The sequence below is a fragment of the Vulpes lagopus genome, chromosome 24 (genome assembly GCF_018345385.1).
Source record: "Vulpes lagopus strain Blue_001 chromosome 24, ASM1834538v1, whole genome shotgun sequence".
Taxonomy (NCBI): Eukaryota; Metazoa; Chordata; class Mammalia; order Carnivora; family Canidae; genus Vulpes; species Vulpes lagopus.
The window spans coordinates 8,544,960-8,569,666 of record NC_054847.1 but is presented as its reverse complement, the minus strand read 5'-3'; the positions used below and the strand labels follow the sequence as shown (position 1 = coordinate 8,569,666).

The window sequence follows — 24,707 nt, the reverse complement described above, 5'->3', positions numbered from 1 at the left end:
TTACTCACTTTTTAGTTTTCATCAAGCAACTAGTCAACGCCTCTCAAATCTCTATCCCCTACCTGAATGGCCAGCCTAAACTCCAGACTGGTATCTGCAAAGACCTCTGGGATAATATGTATGCTCAGATATTCCATGGGTCCTCCGAGTCACACATATTCACAACTCAATTCATCATGTTCCAAATGGACTAATAGACATTTTTTATCTCCTTCTGGGATATTATCTCACTGAACTGCCCCAGCACTTGAGTCCTAGTCAGAGACATCTGACTCTAATATTTCAGATCATGTCCTACCTACCCCTACTTCCTCCAGACTCATTCTCCATCTCACAGGGACAACAATCTTTCTAAAATATAAGTGTGACCATGCCACTTCCCTGGTTACAGATCCCTCAGAGACTCTCTGGTGACCCCATAGGAAAGCGAAGACACTGGCAGAAAGTCCCCTGGGTGTGAGTGCCCTTCCTGAGCCAACCTCTGCAGCTCCTTCCCCAAACCCCACCACCACCACAACACACTCGCCCTCTCCACTGCAGCACCCCCCAGAGGGAAATCCTGTCATGCCCACAGCACCTCTGTTTTCTCATAGCTGCCCCCCGCCATCTGTCCAGACAAACTCCCTTGGACCCTTTGCTTCAAGTAACTCCGAGGGTGCGACCATCTCTCCTGTTGACCCTTCTCGAGCACCAAGACTGGCCCAGCGTGTCTCTTCAGTACTGAAGCCTGACCACCCTCTGCCTCTGCGTGAGACGAGCATTACCAGAAAGCCATGTGGGTGTCCAACTCAGGCCTGTTATTTCTATCACATCTAGGAAGCAAAACTATATGTCCACGGTAAACAAAAATCAGACGGGAGAAGGAGGTAGTTGACATTTTTCACAAAGACAGCTGAGGGTTACTCAAAATTTTATGAAGTTGCTTTGGGCCTCTTAAAATAATGCTATTCTAACTACCAGATAAAAGTAACAATGAAGTTCAGTATTCACAGTGGTCAGTCTTCAGATTTGTCACTTAATTGAAATACAGTTCTCTGCTAGCCTGGGGATACTTACAGTATCACAGTCCTTCTTGCCATCTCTTTTAATTGGCTCATTCAGATCCTCTTGACTTCGAAAACTAAACTTTTCAATGGCTTCTGTAACTCCACGCAGAGAACTATAAATTTCTTCAGAGTTGAGGTTCTCTGTATCATACTCCAGCATGCTAAAGATCAAAAACAGTGTATTTCTTAAATTAAAGCACATGAATAAACTTGAGATATGGGTGTAAAAGACTTCCAATAGTTTATGGAGTAAGGAGTAATTACAGTTTGGTATCTTTAGGTGATTTGTAATGAAAAGGAGACACCTTTTGTTAGAGCGCCACCACTGGACAATGATGTGTTCTTTGTCAAACCAGGCCCCAAACACATTACATTGGCACTCAGTAAGAACCAGTGGGGAACAGCAATCAATAACCACGAGAATGCAAGAACTCAAAGGGTGACAACTGGTGACAATGCACGAGGTAATGAAAGTGGAAAAATAACTCTCATATCTTGAAGATGGAAACAAGAAGTCTGGTTGTTACTGGTCTCAAATGTACAAACAGATTAAGAGGAATGGGCATTTCAAACTAAAGCTAGTATTACAAGCAAGTTTCAGAGAAGCAAAGCAAATGACCTCACAAGACGGGGTTATGCTTATCAGTATCAGAAACTTATGAAATAAAACCCTACATTCAAAAAATGATTCCAAGTCAGATCCAACCTACTGGAGGGCTCCTGACAGTTTCTTGTGCCATCTAACCCAGGGTCTTGCTGTGAATACCAACTCTTTCAAGATGCTTAAGTTTATGTGTTTTATATAAAAAAGCAGATCTTATACAGATGAGTCACATTCCTAGAGGGATGTCTGAAAGTATTTCAGAAAGCAAGATATATTTGTCCCTTACAGAAAAGTGGTGTCAACTATCGTTCCTTTCGTTGAATGTGCAGAATAAAACATGAAACAAAGCAAAAATCCCAAAGAGCCCTTGGGTGTAATGCAGTGTGTCAACAAGCAGCCTTTAGAGATCTGAAAAGTGCCCTCAAATGGGTCCTGGGAACAAAACCCACCACCATCCCTCACAAAGAATATCAAAGAAAAGCACAGGATAAAGGATAGCAAAAAGAAAACCAAATAAGAAGTGACAATCAACCAAGGGCAAGTCAAAAAACCTGTGTTAGTTTAAGTGTCTCTTGATTCAAGAAAATATCAAGAGATCAGATGAGTCGGTCTAAGTGAACTTACAGAAAGTCTTGAGCTATGCTGAGGATGGCTAGGGCATACTCAAAGAATTCTTGCCTCTATATAAGGAAGCATTTGACAACATTATTAAAGACTAAAGAAAAGCACTTGTGTGATCTTCAAGAAAAGTAACTGAACATAGACACTCGACAGCAGGAACCTTCCTCCAGGCACCACAATCAATCCTGTACATTCTCATGAAAGGTTAAGTTTCCTGTAACTTAAAAACAAAAATATATTTACAGGACACCTGGGTGGCTCAGCAGTTGAGCATCTGCCTTCGGCTCATGGTGTGATCCCAGGGTCTGGGACTGAGTCTCACATCGCACTCCTTGTAGGGAGCCTACTTCTCCCTCTGCCTATGTCTCTGCCTCTCTCTCCGAGTCTCTCATGAATGAATAAATAAAATCTTTAAAAATATATATATATGTACATATATGCATACATATATATTTACCATGTCTGCTCCCTTTTTCTTTCTTTCTTTTTTTTTTTTTTAAAGGATTGGGCAGATGAGTAAGAAAGGATTTGAAAATCCAGGAAGTGGATTTTCTCACTTGGAAATAGCCAGACCTCTAATGCCTCTAGTTTGCAATGACCCAAGTGTTTTCTAAGACTGGACAGGTTCTACTGGGGCACAGCATCTGAACTCAACCTTCACAGATGGGATTCACCTAAAATTGCAGAACTTGCTCAGATAGAACCCATTCTTCTTTTCTGATGAATGAAAGAAAATTCATACTCCAATTGTACTTGGAGAGTTCACAAAAATACACGCCAATTCAAAGACTGGTGCTGGCATCAAACACAAAAAATGTGAATGAACACATTTACAGCTAAAATTGCACGTATATACTGACAGGAGGCGGAATAAAAAACTTGAATAGAATTCAAGATTTCAACCCCTGTTGAGTTCATAAGGTTATCTGTCTATGAGGCAACATCCCGTTAATGTGAAGAAAGCATGACTGAAGAGCACAGGGACTCCCAGCCCCTCCTTTATAGAACACCACAATACCAGCTTATGTGGGAACAAAGGCATTTATACATCTGGCCAGTACACTATTTTTTATATATAAAAACTGAGTATGACTCAAACAAAAAATATGCATACGAGATGTAAAAAGATGCCTTAAGATACTTTTAATCACAACAACCAAAAATAATAGCATAGCCCATGCAAAAGGAAAAAAAAACTGAAAGAATGACAGATGGACAAGAGGAAGTCTGGCGGAACGTTCAGCTTTTTAAGGGATGTCACAATATTATTTTCCATATGTCGCTTCAGATAACATTAGCTTTCACATAATTCATCTCATTATTCATAACCTAAATGGTCTTAAAATATTTCACTTGAGTTCACAGGACTTTAACATTACTGTATACAGCCTCTTTTCAAAGTAATAAAGGATCCCTGAAGTTAATGTTCCTCCTTCTTACTTTCAATTAATAATCAGGAGTACACATGCATGACCAAGTACAATCTGTGGTGACATTTCTTTTAGACTCACTACCCTAATTGAGGTCTGAAGTATATCCTTGGTATGAAGCTAAAACTGTGAGCTCCAGGTGAGAGACAGTATTGTTTTTCTCTAACAGGAAACAGATAATGCTACTTTCTTTGCTAGTTCATGTTTTGGCATTTGTTTTTGTTTTTTTCCCCCCAAATCAATGCCTATGAGCCTTCATTCTGTAGGGGAAACAAGGAAATTCTCATGAAAGCCATCATTGGGGAATCACAGACACCGTGCTCCTGTCTGTGCTGAGCATAGCAAGAAGGATGAAGTGGCTTCACCTATCAGAAGAGGCTTGCTTAGATACAACCTGGACTGTTACCTGCCCCCACATTCTGTCTTGTTTTAGCTCAGAGACATAATCCTTTAGGTGAAAGGCCAGCTCCTGGTCTTCTGTAAACACTCTGATTAGACCCCAGAAAGGTTTCCTTAGAATTCTTTAGATTAGGGAGAGTTGCTCAATTGGTCAATATTCATGGACCCAAGGTCAGGCCATGTCATCCAATACTGAGGCAGAATAGAGATCTGACTTGCCCTGTTGTAAAGGATCCATATCGTGGTCAGGGAGATGTGTGAGGTCAGGTCTCCAAGAATGGAGACTGGAGACAGGAAGTTTGCCTTCTGAGATTTTCCCCTTTGTCATTTTGTTAGAGAAAACACACCAGGAATGGAATTAGGATATAATCATTCCTTGTTACACAATACAGTTTTGGCAGAAAGCAAAGAGACAAAGATTTCCTCTTATTTGTAGGGAACAGATGGGTTTTTCTAAATGTAAAAGTCTCTTATCAATGCTCTCTCCCTCTGATTGTCAACAGAACTTATGGGTACTTATTAGCCTTAGCTGTGTTACTGTGCATGCGTTAAAGATAATTCTGGAAATGAGGTGTCCTCTGGAAGGGAGTCTTGATGGCTGGATGGGAAGAATGGCTGGGGTGAAGCTTAGTGTCTATTAGGGCACACAGGTCATTGTCCTGGAACACAGTTAATAAGTGGGACTTCTACTTTGATGCATGGCTAACCTTTAAAAAAAAAAAAAGTTTAGGTATGGTGACATGCTTTATTAACATTGACGACAGCAGCTGTCACACTGCTGCTGTGTCCTTGCCCTAATCTTGTGTATCTAGAAACATCTAGTCATTATAGGATTCTCTGTACACTTGGGAAGTTACTTTCTGAGCTATAAGAGTTTCAAAGGAAAGATGTTGTTAAAACATTTAGCTGACTTGTTTATTATGTACAGCTTCAATGAGTCAAGAATACAAAAATAGGAATGTAAATCCATGCAAAAGCTATCTTTGAGGCATTCAGAAGTAACAGACCTTCTTCTGTTTTGTTTCTTTCATATCCTATCAGAGAGTACAAACTCATCTTACACAGCCCAGAGGCAGCTGGACTGCCTCATGCTCTGCTGGTGAAATTACAGGCTTCTAGGGAAGGGGTCCTCTGATCTTTGGACCTTTATAATAACCACCTAAGGGACCAAATAGGTATCCATAGAAATCTGTAGATCCCACTTGGTCCCACTGATTTACCACCTGTCTTCAATCTGAACAAAGGCCCACCCCTTCTTCTAGACTCCTTAACTTTTTCACCTTCCACCAGGGGCTAGTGAGAGAATACTGACTACTCTCTGGCCTAGAGTCAGGGCACATCAATGAAATGCAGCAGTGAAGACACTTCTCGGGGCTTCCCTTCAGGATCTGTGTCCTCGGACTCTCACCAAATTGCAGTAATGTTATGCAAGAAATTAGTCCACATTGTCAACAGCAGCACTGAGCACTACAGGTATGGTTGGGAAAGAGCAGGACTCATTTGCTTCTGAGCAGGAATGACCTGTCCTCCTGAGAAGAATAACGAAGAAAACTGTGCCCCTCTTGCCTGCCTTGACTTCATGGCATTGCCCCAGCACCTGTGAGGGGGCTCAGCCCTGCCTCGGCCAAAAGGCTCACTATGGTAGGTGCTGCTAGATTTGGTCGGTTGATGAAATGGTATCTGTCCCTGTGACACAGCAGGAGCCACACTCGTGCAGGTCGACAGAGATCATGCATCTGCTCACACTTCTCACCAAGGCTCTACTCCTGTTCGTCTAAGCCAAAGGCTTTCCGAAAGACCTGAGACGACCCTGGAAATGCAATAATATTGTGACACCTCAGACAAGGTTAACAGGTAGTTTGTTACCTGGGAGAGTAAGAGCGCCTGAGAGTCTTGTGGGAGGGAGCGGTGGGGATGGAGTTGGGCTGAGAAAAGGGAGGTGGGTGCTTCGAGAGGCCATCGGCACTCCAACCCCACAACCGACTGCAGTGATCAGAAGATCAGAAGACGAGAGTCAGAGAGAGACAAAACAAGGCAACAGGGAGGGGAGGGGGAGAGGGAACTGGGAATCACTACATCCTCAGCGTCTTCCAGTCTCCTCTTTCCTTGACCAAGCTCTGTCAAAGTTAACTGGAGCAAAATTTATTCTTCACCATACAGAGAAAATGAACAAAGTTTTTTACAATTAAGCCTGCAATAAGGCTGCTTATTTTCTTTCCCTTCTCGGTCATGTGTTACATTTTTTAAATCATGAGATCATGAGATTCCAAGTGTAAAGTGTATATGTGCGTGTGTGTGCACACTGGGAAGAACATTATGAGCACTTACATACAAATATGTTCAGTTTCAGATAATGCAATCAATTGTTCTATAAAGAACCAAAGAAGGAATTTTGGGCCTTAATTCAAACGGGACCCAAGGGACTACAGCAGGAAGACTAGAGAACATGCCTTTCTGACCAGAGCACTCAAGCAGTGGACAGTGTGCTCCCTGAGGCCGGGACCCAATCAGATGGAGTTCAGAGGCTGCAACCAGTAATTTCCTTCTGGAAAAGTAAAAGTACCACTAGAGGGCCAGAGCACCAGGTCTCAAAAACACCTGAACTCCTCTGTTCATATCACCTAATTCTAGAATTAAAATGCATCTGAGAACACAGGGATATCTCTTCACCTTGTAAATGTCACCCAGTGGCCTGGGTGTGCAGAGGCCCGGACCAACAGTTCTAATAGCTGCTGCAGTTCAGAAGAGCCACAGGCACTGGGAGAGGTGTGAGCTGACCTGGCAGGAAATGTGACCTGAGGCCCAAAGTGGAGTCACAGCATCAGAGACCACATTCCCAGAAGCAGCACTGCCTGAGGCTGGCTATCATCATGGTCCTAAGAGCCTAAGAACCTCTGCCAAAGACAGCTGTGGCCTCATTTTGTAAAAACAAGTGTGGAGATGAGAGGTCAGCATGGCATAGGCATACAAGGGCCCAAAGACCTTCTCTGAGCCCCACACTGAGTCCGGGTGGAGGTACAAGAGAACTCTGGTGACCATCTGGGCTGGAACTCTGCTAACAGGGAGAGCATAAAACAGATGTACCACCATCTCCACTACTTTTGGGAGGCTGGGTCTCCCAATTAATCCCCACTTTACTTCCACAGAAATCTTGATCCTAAATGCAGTGGATGTAAAATCCATCTAAAATTACCCTTTATTGCGAGACGTCATCTAATTAGGATCACTCTGCTCTTTAACAGGTTTGCCAAGAATGTACAGCAGAGAGGGATGAGGACTGCTGTCTACTTTGTGATCTCAAAGGGAATCGATGTGATGTGATTTCTGAAGCCCCTTTCAACTGTTTTTTCGCTTTTACTTTTTAATTTAATTTCAGTTAATTAACATATAGTGTATTATTAATTTCAGAGATAGAACTCAGTGATTCATCAGTTGCATATAACACCCTGGGCTCATTATATCAGGTGCCCTCCTTAATGCCCATCACCCAGTTACCCCATCTTCCCACCATACTCCATCCAACGACCCTCAGTTTGTTACCTGTGATTTAGAGTCTCTTATGGTTGTCTCCCTTTCTGATTTCATCGTTTTTTAAGATGATTCAAAAGAATGGCAGCTTACAGAAAACAGATGCTTCAAGTGCAGTGTTCTTGAAAAACGTCTGCAATCACGTGATAATGTGTCTACTGCCGCCTCAGGAATGGGGTAACCCTAAGTCCATTTTCCTATTTAATGCAAAAGTTCTTAGCTTTCATTATTTTCCTGGTGAAATATTTCTAGTTGTATAATGATGGTAGGCCATTTTTCCTACTTCTGGACAGTTTTAGTTGTGAGAAAAATCACATCTACTGAGTTCAAGTTGTTGGCTAAGGCCATATGGCTCGGTATTCCCTGACTGAGGACACATTAGTTTTAAAAAATGAAGAGACCATGCAATTAAATAATTTCCTAAAGCAGAATTTGTTGCCAAGAAAATATTTAGGTCACACTTGGCCTTAATCTTGAAAATGATATCAATATTGAAAACAAACGTTTTCATATTTTCCACTGACCAGCAACCTTGACAGTAAAAATTAAGACCAGGCCAAATAAAAATAAATGGTGACTCAGAAAAATAAATTTTTTAATAATCTGGGGATCCATGAAGATTAATACTGAACCAATTTTTAGCTCTCATGGATTACACTAGCAGCCCCCACCAATCTTTTACTTAGACCAGTAGCACATAAGATAATAAAGTACTTGAGTTTTACCTTTTGCTTATTACTAACTAAGGGATATGCCACCCTAATAGTAAAAAAACTAAAGATAAGAAGTATGAACTGTGTATTATGGAAGAGCAGATTTCCCAACTAATGGTGTAGAAGTATTACTTCTAAACAAAAACAACCATTTACAGAGAATTCAAGTTTTCTATAAAATACCATCCCCCATTCCAAGAAAGAGAACTCTGATTTCACTGTTATCACTGGACTCTGTTCATTTAAGACAAGTCATATACTTTAGATACAGATATTAATATGAAAAAAAATAGTTGGTTGAGCCTCAGTCACACCTGGGGAAAGTCAGACACGTTTTCACTCGCTTCTGATATCAACTAATTAATTCTGACAGCCTGCTAAAATCATGACAACACACACCGAACTTGGGAGACATGACATTCTTCATTCTACCTAAATACAGTACCAGGGGGATTTAGGGGGATTAGAAATAAGGCAATATCAACAGTAGGATACTATAAGTATACAAAATATTTTGTTTCACCAAGAGAAAAATACAAATTTGATATATTCCAAATATTTATATGACAACTTGAAGAATTAAAGAGAATTTTATTGGTAGGGATGGAAGATTGGGGATACTCTTGATCACTTAAAAATCTAAAATAAATTTAAAGGCACTCACATAAAAAAAAAATAAAGGCACTCACATTTTGAAATTTTCCTACCTTTAAAGGGAAAATGGCATTACTTGTGGTATTTTCTTATCATCTTGGTACCAACAACCCTTAAGACTCAGCTCCTTGATTCTTGGGGCCAGGGATCGCAAAGATCTGGACTTCTTATAGACAAAACCAGCATGTATGATCCTCACAGGTCCGCGTACTGTGAAATCTGGCCTCTAGGGCCACTCTATGTGAGGCCAAGGCAGTCTCCAACACCTGCCAGGGGTCACTAAAGCCACCATACAGAGACTTCCAAAGGCTTTGGGGCAAATGGAGAAGTCTAGAGCTCCTGAGACCAAGTCTTTTTCTTATTTTAAGTTGCTATCTCAGACTCCGTAAGATCAATGTTTGCATGGTCCCAATAAAAGTCTGAATATTCTGATCCAATTTTAGTTTTCAGGTTCTTAATACCTCTCCAGAGCAGTAGTCTGCTTCAAATATGAGTCCATGATGACAGCAACTACACTTGGAATGGCTCCTTGGCTGGAACACTACCCCAGGCTATGTGTAGACTAACTATAAGGGATTTACTTAGATGACAATTACCTTCAGGTGTTCCTAGCACTGAAAGAATAGGTGATGAGTTCCTAAATGGTTTTATGTGAAATAGTACTAAATGTAAATTTAGTTTTAAAATCATTAAGTTACTAGGGAGTGCTTAGAGCCAAAAGAATCTCCAAGAACATTCAGTGCAAATTGGCCATTTCACCACAGAAGTCAAGCACTTTGCCCAAAATTGTACAGTTAAGATTTGAGTGAGGACTAGAGCTCATGGTCTCCTGATACCCATCTATTTTTTGGTATTAAGCTTGGTCTAAAAACTTAGAAATAGGCTGGATAGACACTGGGGTGCTTTAGTTTCTTCACTTTTGTTGAAATGGCATTACCTGGGAGATAGGCCCCCATGGGAACAGTTGGTGGGTGAGGTCAAGGGGCTGGTCCTGCTGCTGGTGTGTCGGGAGGGAGTCCGGCCAATTGTATTGCTCGGAGAGCCCTAGGGTGAAAGCAGAATGAGCATCATTATTCAAGCGCTTAACAAAGGTTATAGTGTCCCCTTTCCCTTAGCTTCCCCGCCCCCCCAAGATTTATTTATTTATTTTAGAGAGTGAGAGCAAGAGCACAAGCAGGAGGGGCAGAGGAAGAGGGAAACAATCTCAAGTAGACTCAACGATGAGCACAGAGCCTGATGTAGGGCTCAATCTCATGATCGTGAGATCGAGATCTGAGCCAAAACCCAGTCAAATGCTCAACTGACTGTGCCATCCATGTGCCCCCCACCCCCCACCTTTAGCTTTTTAACCCACATGTGAATAAAAGGGCAAAATCTGCACAATCAGGGTGACTTTTTTTTTTTTTAAAAGAATCATTAAGGCCAATTTAAAGTATATATACACCCAAAATAGATAACTGTCACACAGGGATTCCTGAGGTTGAATGGTCGATATCAGAGCTGGCTAGAATAACATAAATTGGGCACTTTCACTTCCATCTTTATTAGTATGAAAAAATTAAGTAACTCAATGAATAAAGGACCAAGTGAACAAGTAAACATTTAACTGGTTGAAAAATCTCACTTAAGAAAAAGGCCATATTTAAATACTAGGTTCACTCATTCATTGGGAATGTGGCAGGATCAGACACGGCCCCATTCTCCAGATGCCCACAACCTACAGAAAGAGAACAAGAGAAAGCTGGCCATTCTATTAGAGCACATCTAGAGAGCAGCGATTCACAGAGATCATGATAGGTACAGAGGTACCAACTGTGACCATGCACTCACCACACTGGTGTTGCTAGCATTCTTGAGGTGGTTATGCAGGAGTTTGGTGGCACCATCCTGGAATGTTTTTGGCAAGGCACCAAGTAACATGGTAAATTCAGGAGTGTTCAATTCAAACAGAGAGATGAGCACAATCTGTGCTGCCTGGAAAAAGAACACTTGATGAATTGATATAACAGAAAATAGCGTGTTTTGGTCAAAACTTCCATTAAAATTGTTTTATAAAAATGTTTTTTGCATGAGTAAAGTAAATAAAAAAACAGAGAGGACGTCTTTGTTATAAAAAACACAAGGAAATAAGATCATCAATTTCAAGTAGCCTGACTTTAATCTGAATCTACAAAATATGCCCCAGTTTCATCTTCGAGCCCTGGCCTTGGATTTCCATAACATGCTCGTAATAGACCATTACTCTTATGTTGTTCAGTACTACTAGGTACAAAGCTGATAAATCCATAAATGAAACAATCCAAGAAGGTGAAAAGGCTGAGATGGTCCACTCTACTAAGTCAGAACTGGACAAGGCTCCCAGTGCATCCTGGAGAGAGTAAGGCTCTATGTGAGCTGCCAATAGGTTATTTGAACAACCACTTTTCCTCAAGCCTACTCTGAGTGACTGGGAAGTTCTAGAAAAAGAGTTTAAATACATCTGAAAAACTCCTGTTAGGCCTATGAACTGAGAGACAGACCGTGGGAAGCCAATCAGCCTTCCATGGTACAAATTAAAAACATATTTTTCTGTTTTGGCAAATGCTCTACTTTTCTTTATTAATTGAGACAATAAATTACAGGACTGCTGGCAGCAAGGTGGGAAAGCAGTTAGCTGAAGCAACAGTGGCCCGACGAGACTCAGCAAGTTTATGTGCTTTCTAGGGCACTAAGTAGTAGCAGGCACTCTGAGCTTAAAAAAATGATGCCTGAGAGATTATTTCCAAGGGTTCTGATTTAGAAAAACTACGTCAAGAGAAAACTTTAGTAAATAATGGCATTTCTTACACATTTCTGAAGGTCAGAAGAAAGCAAAACACATTATGAGCGTCTTCCGACTGAAAGGATATATTTATCTGTCCAAAACACTTTAATTTTAGGATTGCAGTGATTATTCTGGATATTCTCTCCCATGGTATAGGGAATTACAAAAAATGTATTTGCTGAGAAATGCTTTGGAAATAAACACCACAAAATATTTCAGTGCTTTCACAGTGTTAAAATCAATTCTGGATCCAGTTAAGGCAGAATTATTATTTGTGTCCGGAGAAGGAAAAAAAAGAAAATTCAGAGACCCAGATATTTAACCAAAAATAAAAATTAATTATGAAACTTAAAATATCAGTAGAATGTTTTTTACAGCATCATGAACTACTTTTTAGACATATCGAAAGCATTTATTAAGCACAGCATTGGGCAAAAGTATCTTACTTTTTCCCCTTGACCTCCAAATACAGTCCTTAGTAACCTTTCCATCCAAACTAAATCCCAAGGGGCCAGTGTGTGCTTTCATGACACAGCAAAACACATTGTTACTGATTGTATTAAAATATACATCTTTACATTTCATTCTTGAAACATTCTTAATAAACAGTTATCTGAAGGAATCTATTTCACCACTGCGGTAATATATATTAACAGGATCTGTGTATTTGTATAGAAGCAAATCCAAAACTCATGCAAAGTAACCTGTGCATTTAAAAAACCATTTTATTAGATGTTAGAAAAAAATGCATGCAGAAAAAATTATACTTCAAAGAGACAGAAAGAAACAGACATGAGTTTTAGCAGGGAGGAAAAAAGTCGTCAATTTAAAATTGTAGGAAAGTTTAGGGACTTATTTTTTGATTGGCAATGGCATTTGAAAATTAGAAAATTTATCAGTGTATTTTTGAATCGTATATTTTTATGTGAAATGTGCTACTGTCTCTACTTAAAAAAAAACACATTTCTTTCCAAAATGACTAACTTAAGGGTTTTTCATGAAGCCAATTATAAAACCAGTAGGATCTTTTAGGAACAAGAAGGCTGCAAGATTTTAAGTCTAGAAATTGTGCTAATTCATGGCTATTAATGACTCTTAATCACATGGGAAAAGAAAGTACAGCAGACTTTCACTTCTGGTCCACTAGAGAAATCAAACAGAAAGATGGGGAATTTTGAAAATATAGCTCATTGGAAAGATGGTACATTTACGGTGACTTATACATATAAACAAATATAATTTATTTTTACATTTTCCAAAATGTAAATGATTTTATACAATCTTCAAAAGTCACCCTGTGGTTTAAAGCTGTTTTCAAAGTAAAACCCTTTCTGATGATGTTCAAGCTCCAGAAATGAATAGGAAGTAGGACTTAAATATGTTCTTTTAAAAACATTTTATGCCACAGTTTTAAAAAGAGATAAGGCGGTTATGGTCCTAAAATATTTTGCCTATAACCCTCTTAGTGAGACGTCAGCATACTAGAATCCAAGTAAGGAAGAAAATTGGGTTTTATTTATTATTACTATCAATACACTCTCTTTAAAATTAGTAATTCCAAACACGGGGTTGAGTTGGAGAGATCTGTTGAAAAAAGCCTGGAGCACAGCTCATGTGCAATAATGAATCCAAGAGTGGAGTACGCCACTGTTCCTGTCCCATCACCGAACGCTTCTTGCCTTTCACAAGAGGTGGGGCCAATCAGTGGCCAGACAAAACACTCAAGGTTGCCGCTTTTTCTAATGGACAACTCTAGGGTCACTGAGTTTCAAGAACAAATAGCAACTTACAAGGAAATCCCCAGTCACGCCCCCTACAGGGGAATTTGGTGAGGGTAAAAGGTCCTTTGAATCTCAATGCCACAGCATGGAAAGAATTGAGACAGGAGATCAATAAAGCTTTGACAAATGCATTGGTACTGGTATTAATTGGGGAAAATTTAAAGTTGGGAGGAAAAGAAGTTTTCTAATGTATTAAATGATTACTGTTCCCTCCTGATGGTCATTAAAATTGCTTTAGAAAATCACCAAAGAAAGGGTATCTGAAAACACTCAGATTATTTCGTATCCTTCACTCATCTGCTAAACTATGGTAGAGGTCTGCACTCAACACAGCTATGTCTTTGGGCAGGGTGTTAATCATAAAACATGTCAAAACACAAACATTTACACGCACACACGCTCACATAGTATTATATGAATTTTAGGTTTCTTCAAAATCTTTTCAGTGTCTTGACATGGGTATCAGTATTAATAATCTAAAATGCAAACAGTGAAGTATCTTTTTTCAAATTAGTACTTAGTTTAATATCTACCTGTTTACAATTTTCTTCCAAGTTTCCTTCTCCAGGCCCAGAGCAGGTGGAAGCTGACCTAGTGGGGAAATCCTCACCTACTCGACTACGCTGAAGCGGGGACTGACAAACAGGAAAGGCGGTAGGATTTAATGAGAGAAGAAGCAAGTGCTTAAACCAGGGTTATTTGTAAGCTGTGGAAGTATTTGGCTTTTTTTTTTTTTTTACAAAATCACCTTAGGTATATATATAGTCTACCAGCTAAGAATAGGAAGCATAGCAATAGTAAGTACCAGTTTTAAACCTCTATCATTTGCTAGGTGCATAATAACCATAATCCTTGCTAGCAGTAGTAGCATTCTTGCCTTACTCGATGAAAAGGTCAAAAATGAGATCAAAAAGATCAACTCATTTCAATCACCATTAAGCTGAGCCTCAAATCCTGTTTGATGGGAAAACCCTAGGCTAGGCCACACTGCCTACCTACAATCAGACTTGAAAGTTTTTCAGTGAGAGGGGCACCTGGATGGTTCAGTCGGTTAAGTGACAGACTCTTGGTTTCAGCTTAGGTCACAATCTTAGGGTTGTGACTTGAGCCCCATGTTGGGCTCTGTGCTGGGCATAGAGCTGCTTAAGATTCTCTCTCTCTCTTTCCCCCTCTCTAAAATAAATAAATAAATTTTTTTCAGCTAGAAATTTCAACTTTTGAAGGCTTCTAACCTCTTCTTGCTTCAGGCAACGTCATCTTTATACTCTCTAGGTTTCTTTGCCATGCTTTCATTTACTGCATTTCTCAAAACAACGTGTGGGGGGCTGAATCTGCTATCTCATCTGACAATGTAGGTGCTAAATGTCAGAGAACCAATGTATGATAAGCACACTCAAAGGGATTCTGAATCCTGAAATACAAACACACCATTAAAAAAATTCAACTGCATCACTACATTCCCTTTGGTTGATGGGGGAAAAAATACCTTTCTAAAGCTGGAAAAAGCAGGTTCTCCATTTGTTTCACAAACAGCAGCAGCAAAACCAAAACAACCCTTAAAGAATAAGAGCAAGGGCTCCGATGTATATATTTTCTTAAGATTTTATTTATTTATTCATGAGAGACACAGGGAGAGAGGCATAAACATAGGGCAGAGGGAGAAGCAGGCTCTCTGCGGGAGGCCAGTTTGGGACTCGATCCCAGGACTCCAGGATCACACCCTGAGCCAAAGGCAAGACAAGACGCTCAACCACTGAGCCATCCAGGTGCCCCAATGGCTGCAATGTAAATGAAGTAATATTTATCTATGTTTTTTTCTACTGCAATTAGTCCTTCCAATGAAGCCTGAGGCAGGGATTATCATTCTCATTTTATAAAGAACAAACAAGAATTTAAGGTGCTAGAAGTTAAGGTGCCAGCTGCCAGCTCACACCATTACCAAACGGCAAAAGCAAAAGCAAAAGTCAAACGAAAGTCAAATCTAGAATCCATTTCCTATTGCTAATATATTATCTTTTTTTTTTTAAGACTCCTTTATTTAAGAGAGAGAGGGCACGTGCACACATGTGCAGTCTTGTGTATGAACTGCGTGGGGGCAGAAGGAGTCTCTTAAGCAGACTCTGTGCTGAGCGTGGAGCCCAATGTGGGGCTCTATCTTATAACCCTGACATCACAACTTGAACTGAAATCTAGAGTCAGACACTTAATGTACTGAGCCATCCAGGCACCCCACATTATATTAACACAAACACAGTGCCTTCAGAAAGGTATAATTTGGCCAACATGACTATTCAGGGCTCCCATACCTAAAACAGGAACCCAGTGACTTTGGGAATAAAGTGGTCCAGTGAAGGTCTGGGTGGGGGTTCTCCTGCTAGTCCCCCCTCAGTCTCAGCCTAAGCATATTCCACTGCTGACTGGCTTGTGTTCTGGTTTTGGCTATGCCTCTTCCCTCCTCTTCAAAACTTCTTAAATATCTAAACACTCCAACTCCAAAATGCTGAGATGAAAAGGGAACAACATAAATATTAAAAATGTTAACAAATGTACCATTCTGTCAGTTTAAAGTGCTTTTCCAAGTAAGATCCTGTAGAATGAATTACACTGTCTGCCAATTTCCCAGGTATTGTCTTCAGAAAATTAATATTCTTAGATAGATTAAGGTTTTTCACCAAATTTGGGAAGTTTGGGAAAATATTTTCCCCCCAAATATTCTCCTGCTGGCTTTGAGAAAGCAAATTGCCATGTTGTGGAGAGAGCCATGTGGCAGGGGGTGGTGGGTAGCATCTCTGAGCTGAGAACAACCCCTGCCGACAGCAAGAAAACAGGCATCTCAGCCCTACTTCTGTAAGGAACAGAATTGGGCTGAGAACCCATGAGCCACAAGAGACCAGATCTCAGGTGAGACCAAAAACCCAGACATCTTGATTTCAGTTTGTTAAGACCTGAGGCAAAGGACCCAGAGACAGTGTGCCAGATTCCTGAATCACAGAAGTGACAATCTAATAAATTTTTGTAGTTTCAAGCTGCCAAGTTTGTGGTGATTTGGTATGCAACAGAAAACTAATACAGATGTCAAAACAGGGGATTCCAACATTATGGCTTTGAAAATGATGGCTTCGATGTGCTACTTAAAATGAGATCATTTCTCTTTGGACATTTATCATTCGTTAATTAATTCGAAATATTTATTAAATGCCTACTTTGTTTCAACAGGTATTGTGCTAGGTGTTGAATATACAGAGTGGGTAGAAACAGGGAGGTGGGGACCACACAGAGGAGCAGCAAGTCCAGCCCTCGTCCTGAAGACACTGAAGATTAAGATGTAGGCTGGGACCAAGAGAATTAGTGGCAACCAGGTCAACACAACATTAGCAGGCTGTATGCCTTGAAGTTCAAACCCAGGGTAACAGTCTAAAGCAATGGGTCTCAACTCTGTGCATTAAACATCAGCCAAGAGCAGAGGGAATGGAGACCCAAAACACTGTCCATACTTTATACCAATTAGGTCAAATTACCTGGGGCAGAGCCCAGGAATTGAGGTTGATTTTAATGGCAGCCAGGACTGAGAACTACTGCTGTAATAAAGCTTTCCAACTTTTCTGAAGATCAGGCTTACTGTCCCAGAACTTAGGTTTGAACTAATATCTTAATCATATTTGACTTATGCTAGTATTAAAATAAGTTGAGTGTATTGGAGCCCAAGGTTAAATAACTCAAGGAAAAAAGTTACTATAACATCCTGTTTAGAATAGTTAGGAAAATAAATTCTAGTTCAAATTTCTAATGTGCATGTCCAGAGAAAGTGGACATTATGATGAAAGTGTGCTGTTCCCCTGTAGGCCCTAATCACAGTTACCTGGAAGTCGAAAATATGTTTCAGCCCTACAGGAGGGTATATTTAAGTAACATTCAATTTCAAAAGGAACACACATAGACACACATATACTTAAGTGTTATGACTAAAGACAAAAAGCTGTCCTGAAGGCTTTTTGTATTTATTGGCCAATCTTGTGACTTCGAAAATTACAACAGAAATACTGGTTTGTGACTCACATACCAACCAAATCATTCAACCATCCCCTATTGTTCCTCCTTAATCCAACCCTGGCTTAATGGCTAAATTAAAGGCTGCCAGTGAAATGCTCTTTTGATAGTAATTTTGAATGAATACTTGAATAAGATTGGTCCTTGTTCTTTTGACCTTTGACAATTTAGTTTATTACTATACAGTGGACACATGACTTACATGACCCGCAACCCTTTCAAAGAAACCTTTTAAAGAATTCTTCTGCTGTCTTTGAACTCCATTAGAGGAAGAGCTAAGTGTTCATTTGCATTTGTAAATACGTACTCCTGCCAACTGCTCCTGGAATTCTTTCCTTTTTTCCTGCCTGGACTCAAGTGGTCCACATTATCAACTCTGCTTAAGGCCAAAGGAGTCCACTGGTCAGGCTAAACATGGAAGGAGTATGGCACAGAAGGAAAAAAACGCAAGGCTCGTGATTATACACCAACAACCAGAATCAAGTACTTTTAGCCTGAAAGCAGAACTGAGAAAGCTGGCTTTTAAAGAGTGCTTTATAAGGGCTACTCAAGTTTATATATTAAGTAAAAGTTAATTCATAATGGCCACGGGTGAAACTCAAGAACAGAAAGACACAGACAGGTAAGAGAGAAAGAGAAACAAACACAGTAACTTATACTTGTTGCCTGTTTACAACTTGTCAGGAATTGACAAAGTGTTTTACATGTAATAATTAATCTCTGTAATGGTCCTGAGGCAGACTACTACCTAGTAAGAGAAATGGTACCCTGTGTACTATTATATGTCCCTGGGTACTAGTATATTACTTTGTTATATGCCTCTCAATGTTATCACTTCTGAAGAAAGTAGCCAATACTTCTCTTCAGTTGATTGAAAACAACAACAACAACAACAACAACAACAAAGCATCACCTTGGTTTCCAGGTGGCTCTAAATCTGAATTCTTCCTCCCCATCCATTCACCCCCCATGTCAAAGAAAGTATGTTCCAAATGTGGTATATGATCCAAAACTGTTTGCTCTTTTTAATTTCAGGAATTTCTATCTTAGCAAACTTTGCTCCACATTTTGCTAGGAGGCACTTTGTGGCCATGTAGCCTCAGATCTTCAATTCTGTCCTCAAAGTCCACATCTTGAAACTGATACATGAAAAACCAATGGCCTTAAGAGACACTAAGCTACCAGTGCTTTCACACATTTGAAAAGAACAAAACAGGTGCCTAAGAAAACCATGAACCCCTCATACATGATTTCTGATTTTCATTTTGATGTCAGAAGACTGGGACTAGATGGAACCAGAGAGAAGGTAAGGGGCAAGAGCAAAGACTTGATTTTTATAGAAAAGGAGCGATAAAGGATCCTGTGAAGGTGTATGGAGTGGTTTGCAAGTTTCTAAGTAAATTTCTTTTCCTCACACGTGCCTGAGAACAGTCTGTGTTTAAAAAGCTGCACTCGAGTTCTCTTGGACATACCTTTCTCACGTCTGAACTCTTTGGTTCTGTCGTCCAGGTTATAATTCTAGATACAGCAAGCCTCGTCTCACTAGAGTTTACAAAGTCTGTTGGATCCATCTGCCGAGCGAGGGACTCAATGTACTTCAGGATTGCAACTTTGACCTGAAAGATCCAATAATTATAAACAATAAGTACATTTTACAGATCTTTGAATAGAATTTTGAGCTAAATTCTGATCAGAAAAAAGTAATAATATTGAGGGAACACCCCCTCTCCCCAGGATTCATGTTTCCACATGGAGTGGCATCTGCCAGGGACAAAAGCATGAAATGACTGATAGGTAAGTTTGGGAACAGGGTGAGTGGCATATAGCTCAACTCTCTTCAGTTTTAGACTGAATGTATGCTCTGTTCCTCATGTATGCGCAGGACAACTGCAGGGCATGAGCCCCCATGGGCAGGCTGCAGGATTTCCAGCTCTGCCACTGACCAGAAGTATTTAGTTTTGTTTTTTCATACATCCTCAGTCATGTCCTGCATGGTAGCATTTTCAGCGATCAAGCTGATACTCTACCCCAACTACTCCATGGATGCTTCAATTAGCTTTGACCTTTGGAGAAGGGGATTATTATTTACTGGGCCTACACTAAAATCCCAACAAAAGTTAATGATTAAAGAACACATGATGTACATGACCAAATTCAAATTAACACACATCCTTCCTCAAATTCATTCTTGTTATAGTTATAATTTTCCAAAGTACATAATTAACAATTAATTTTCATGTGTTAAAATGTTAATATTGAAATCATAACATTCCAATAAGATACCTTATCTCACCACATCAGAACTTTCTAGTTTAAATAGTAATAATACCCAAATGTGGGTGAGGATGTGGAACTGGTGCTTCCATTATATTGCTGGTGGGAATATCATGGATGGATGTGGTACATCCATTTTAGCCATTTAAAATAAAGTTAAGTATATACCTACCCAATAAACCAGCAACTTTTCTCCTACGTACTCAACCAAGAGAAATGGAAACATGTTACCAAATAGTTGTACAAGGATGTTCACAGCAGATTTATTCATAACAGCCAAATAGGAGTCATGAACAAAAAAAGTATATTTTAAGCAAATTCAACTTCTAGAGGTTGAACTGTAATGACAAATAGGTACCAACCTTGAGGTTAGGAGTTTGAGTTTGATCCACAATAAATCTCATCAAAATGTTAAATTGTTGATCAAATGGAAAGGAGTCCCTAGGTTTAAGAGAAGAAGAAAAAGTGCTCATTTTGAAAGAAAGATTTATTGCAAAAAGTAATGTAAAACCATATCAGTAACAAAAATACACCATTGTGGATGAATCAAATGGATATAAAAGCAAGCCTGACCTTAGTTGACAAAGTTTACCAATTATACTTTTCATTTTATATAAATACTAGAGTGATACACATTATATAGAAAATTCAGAAAAAGGGAAATCTTGCCAAAAGTCCCCGAACACACACTATACTTACTTTGAGTTAGGCTATTTTAAAAATAAAGACCAAGCAATTAACTAAGAAATTTCCTACCTGCCTTCTAGGGACCTGCTCATCTTCTAACTACCTTTTTGAATACTGCTTCATGAGAAGCACTTCCAATCCCCAAATCTGAATTTACATCCTGACTGGGCTGCTTAGTGCTGACCCTGCTAAACCTAACTACACTGTCCTCCTTGGTCCCACTATGGACCTGCCACAGGTCCTCTCAAGTGCCTGTGGGAGACCCAGCAAGGAACTCCTCATCTGGCTACAACACACATGCAGAAGCCAGGGCCCTCAGAACTTCTGGCCTGTTCCTGATCTCATTTCTTGTAGCTGCTTCACATCTTTGATATAATCAAGTAACCCCAAGGGCTCCTGGCTAGCTAAAGTCTGTGCTCTATCCCCTTAAAGTACTGCAATTAACTACTATTAGTTTAAAAGTACAGAATGGTGTCCATGTAAGAAAATGCAGACACATGTTCCACACTAACGGGAAAGACAGAGCAAAGCACTGGGGCTGAATGCACTATATTCTTCAGACTGACTCACACTGCATATTAATTAAAGAAACAAGGTCGACAAACCACACACAAAAGGCCTCTCTTTTCTTCTGCAGCAAGGGAAGAATGGAGAATCCACTTAGGTATAAACTGGTGTGTTTAATCTGGAAATGTGCCCATGGTTAGGCATGGCCACAATCAGGCATGAAGCAGGAACTCCTCTCGGCCAGCACGGAGACCCCACCCCACCACCCCATACTCACTGACTGATCCTATATATGCTTGAAAAGCTAGACATCTCAGCTCCTGAGGAAACAGGAATGATGAATGTGTTCTAGAGACTTGGAATGAATCTACCCAGAAGAGGATTCTTAAAGGGAAGAAGCATCCAGAAAAATAACAAGAGGGTTTTCCTTCATCACCAAAGTTTAGGAGTAGACTCTTAACATTCTTGCCATCACTAAAACTATGAATGGTTTTTGCCATTCATAGATTCACCTATAGTAAGGAAGCGACCTTTAGGCCTTTAGTCTGGTTCACAAAATGTTTTATCTGCCTTTCAGAATGTCATTAAAAACAACAACAACAACAAAACCTCAAATATGTTGCCTTAATCCACATTTCTGACCTTCCTTGATAAGTCTGGTACCACGGGACCCACCTGTAACATGCTCGGTGGCAGCTCTCTAGCCTATGCATCATCATCCCTCCTGTCTACCCTCACTCAGTTATTATCAGCTCGGTAAGCCTCACCTCTTTAATCCCCAGCTGAAGCTTTACAAATCCACTGATACACTGGTATGGAGGTATGTTCCCTGACTCCACTAAACATACTCAACCAAAGCAGGAGTGGCATTCCAAAGACTTATTATATAGTATATTACACTGAGCTCACTGAAAATCAAAAGGAACTTATCTAGGTAATAAAATTCCACAGCGGCACAAATGAATGTGAATCTAAAGGGTCAGGGACCAAAAGAAAACAGGTGGCATCAGAGTACAGAGGAAATATACATTTTGCAGAGACATCTATCAGACACATGCATGGGGGATGACAGCAGGATGGTGTATGCTACTGTTTGTAGAGGGAACCAGAGAGGAAGACAAAATGCAAATACTATCCACATCCTCCTACAGGAGAGGAAGATGCACACCCACAGGCCAGCCGGCAGTCAGAGGAATAGACAATGGGGCAACAACCAGCGGCCCTGGTTCCAGACCCCAGCCTGCTACTAAAACAAAGTGTGACCTGGGCAAGTCAAGTCAAGTCAGTTTCCTCATTCATAAAATGAGGAAGGGTCCTTCCCTTTTGGCAATTCTGATATGCAGTAATTGTCCAGTGAGTAATAACTGGGTCATATAAACATTACTGTATGGATGGCAATCATCAGCCCTGGAATTGTTTGTTTACTCTTTTAAAAATTCCTTGATCTGGCAACACAACCCTCTATCTTCCACCAAATCACAATGAAGACATAGCCAAGTGTCTTCTGAGGTCATGTAAGTTCTAATACTTGTATCCTGAGGACCTACAGCTGCAGAGGTAGTAGATTACAAGTCTCAACAATGATAGCGCATAGTTTTTCACACACCTCTGAGTCTTTTCTGAGCAGATTTTCTCTTTCTTCCATAACAACCAAAGGGTTACAAATGCTATGCTAGCAATTTCCGAGCCAATGAATGCTAATAGAGATTGTACCTGGACAAAAGGTACATCATACCTAACTATAACTAGACAAGTTTCTAGTGTGACTTATAAGAAGTTGAAGTATTAAAAATTCTGAAGTCTTCAAAAGGATGTAAATACTCAAATGTCTTTTATAGAGAAGAGAATCAATTTACAGGCTTTATATTTGCTTTTATATTTGTCTTGAGTGTTCACGTAAATAATACCAGCTCAAGGAGGGTATGAGTATTTAATCTCATGGAATATAGGGACATTTCAACAAGTATGCTAACAAGAGAATGTGGAAAATGTGTAACAGAGTACTTATTCAAGCAGATGACAAAACCATGGGCAACAAAATAGCAAAAATCCACCTATGAGTGGGTTTTTTTTTTTTTTTTTTTTGGTAACATCAACATGGGCTAGGCCATGTAAACAGACATTTTCCCGAAGACAGCCAAATGGCCAACAAATACACAAAATGTTCAACATTACTATTAGGGAAAATGAAAATCAAAATTGTAATCACCTCATACCTCCTAGCTATTATCAAAAAGTCAAGAAGTTGGTGAGGATGTAGAGAAAAGGGAACCCCTCTGCACTGTGGGTAGGAATATAAATTGGTACAGACACTACAGAAAATAGTACATGTTCCTCAAAAAATTGATAATAGAAACATCATATAATTCAGTAATTCCACTTCTGGGTATGTATCCAAAGGGGATGAAACCACTATCTCGAAGAGCTATCTGACCTCATGTTCACTATAGCATTACTCACAATAGCCAAGATATAAAACAATCTAAGTGTCTGTCAACAGATGAGCGGATAAAGAAAAACAACAGAATGTTATTGGGTTATAAAAAAAGAAGAAAATGCTGTCATTTGTGACACTGTGGATGGGCCCTGAGGGCATTTTGCAAAGTGAAATAAGCCAGACAGAGAAAGACAAATACTGCATGACCTAGGTATACATGGAATCTTGTGCCATTACCTCACTCCCAAAAGCCAAATCCATAAAAGCAGAGTAGAATGGTGATTGCCAGGGGATATGGGTTAGGGAAAATGGGGAGATGTTTGTCAAAGGGTATAAGCTTCCAGTTACAACATGAATAAGCTCTGGGGATCTAAAGTACAGAATGGTGATTACAGTTAACAATACTGTATTATTATGCACTTGAAATTGCTAAGAGAATAGATCTTAAATGTTCTTGCCACCACCACAACAAAAGAATGGTAAAGGTGAAGGATGTGTTAACTGTGTAATCATTTAGCAATATACAAATATATCAAATCATCACATTATACACCTCGAACTGACACTATATGTCAGTTATTTTTTTTTATATTTTTTTTAATATTTTTTTATTTTTTTTTTATATTTTTTTTAATTTTTTTTTATATGTCAGTTATATCTCAAAAGCTGGGCGGAAAAATAATCTGTCCTCTAAAAAACTCACCTTGTGACATCTAGAGCCTTCTGAACTTTTGCTTGCACAGATCCAAGTAAATCTGCTCCCATTTTCTTAAGTAATTGTGTGAGAAGAACAAAAAGCCAGTCTTGTAAGTCATCCTTGTGAATTATTATAAAATCCACAAGAGTCTCCAAAAACATACTGAAAACCTAGGCACAAACGAAAATCAAACATTTCACGTATGTAATTAATCATTTCCCCCAAAATCTCTATTAAAAATGTACTGGTCATATTAGAGAAAACAAATATATTTTAAAAAATAGATAAAGGAAAAAGGATTGGAACTTACTCTCTGTTGTGAATTCCACGGCAAACCAGGCCATGCAACAAAACAAATTCCATGTTAGTCCACAGTGAATTAATACCATTTTCATGCAGTTTTTAAAAAGACCTGAAAGCCTTTAGATTGCTACTCTCATACTTTCCCCTCCCTCAATATGCCTTCAAAACTCAGTACC

General features: G+C 39.6%; 1 protein-coding gene across 12 annotated transcripts in view; it reads right to left on the bottom strand.

Annotated features, from left to right (window-relative positions):
- CLASP1 (cytoplasmic linker associated protein 1) overlaps positions 1-24,707 on the bottom strand; it is a 263,831-nt gene that overhangs the window by 34,227 nt on the left and 204,897 nt on the right. For 6 of the 12 annotated variants that reach the window (XM_041739920.1, XM_041739922.1, XM_041739927.1 and 3 more), the window contains 7 exons: positions 24,539-24,541; positions 24,235-24,398; positions 20,263-20,341; positions 19,099-19,242; positions 10,826-10,969; positions 9,933-10,039; positions 1,057-1,207 (listed from right to left, as the gene is read on the bottom strand). In XM_041739920.1, coding sequence (XP_041595854.1) covers positions 1,057-1,207; positions 9,933-10,039; positions 10,826-10,969; positions 19,099-19,242; positions 20,263-20,341; positions 24,235-24,398; positions 24,539-24,541 — 792 coding nt within the window. Of the gene's footprint in view, positions 1-1,056; positions 1,208-5,966; positions 6,084-9,932; positions 10,040-10,825; positions 10,970-19,098; positions 19,243-20,262; positions 20,342-24,234; positions 24,399-24,538; positions 24,542-24,707 lie in introns of all 12 variants that reach the window. The other 6 variants (XM_041739917.1, XM_041739918.1, XM_041739919.1 and 3 more) reach the window with 2 other exon arrangements.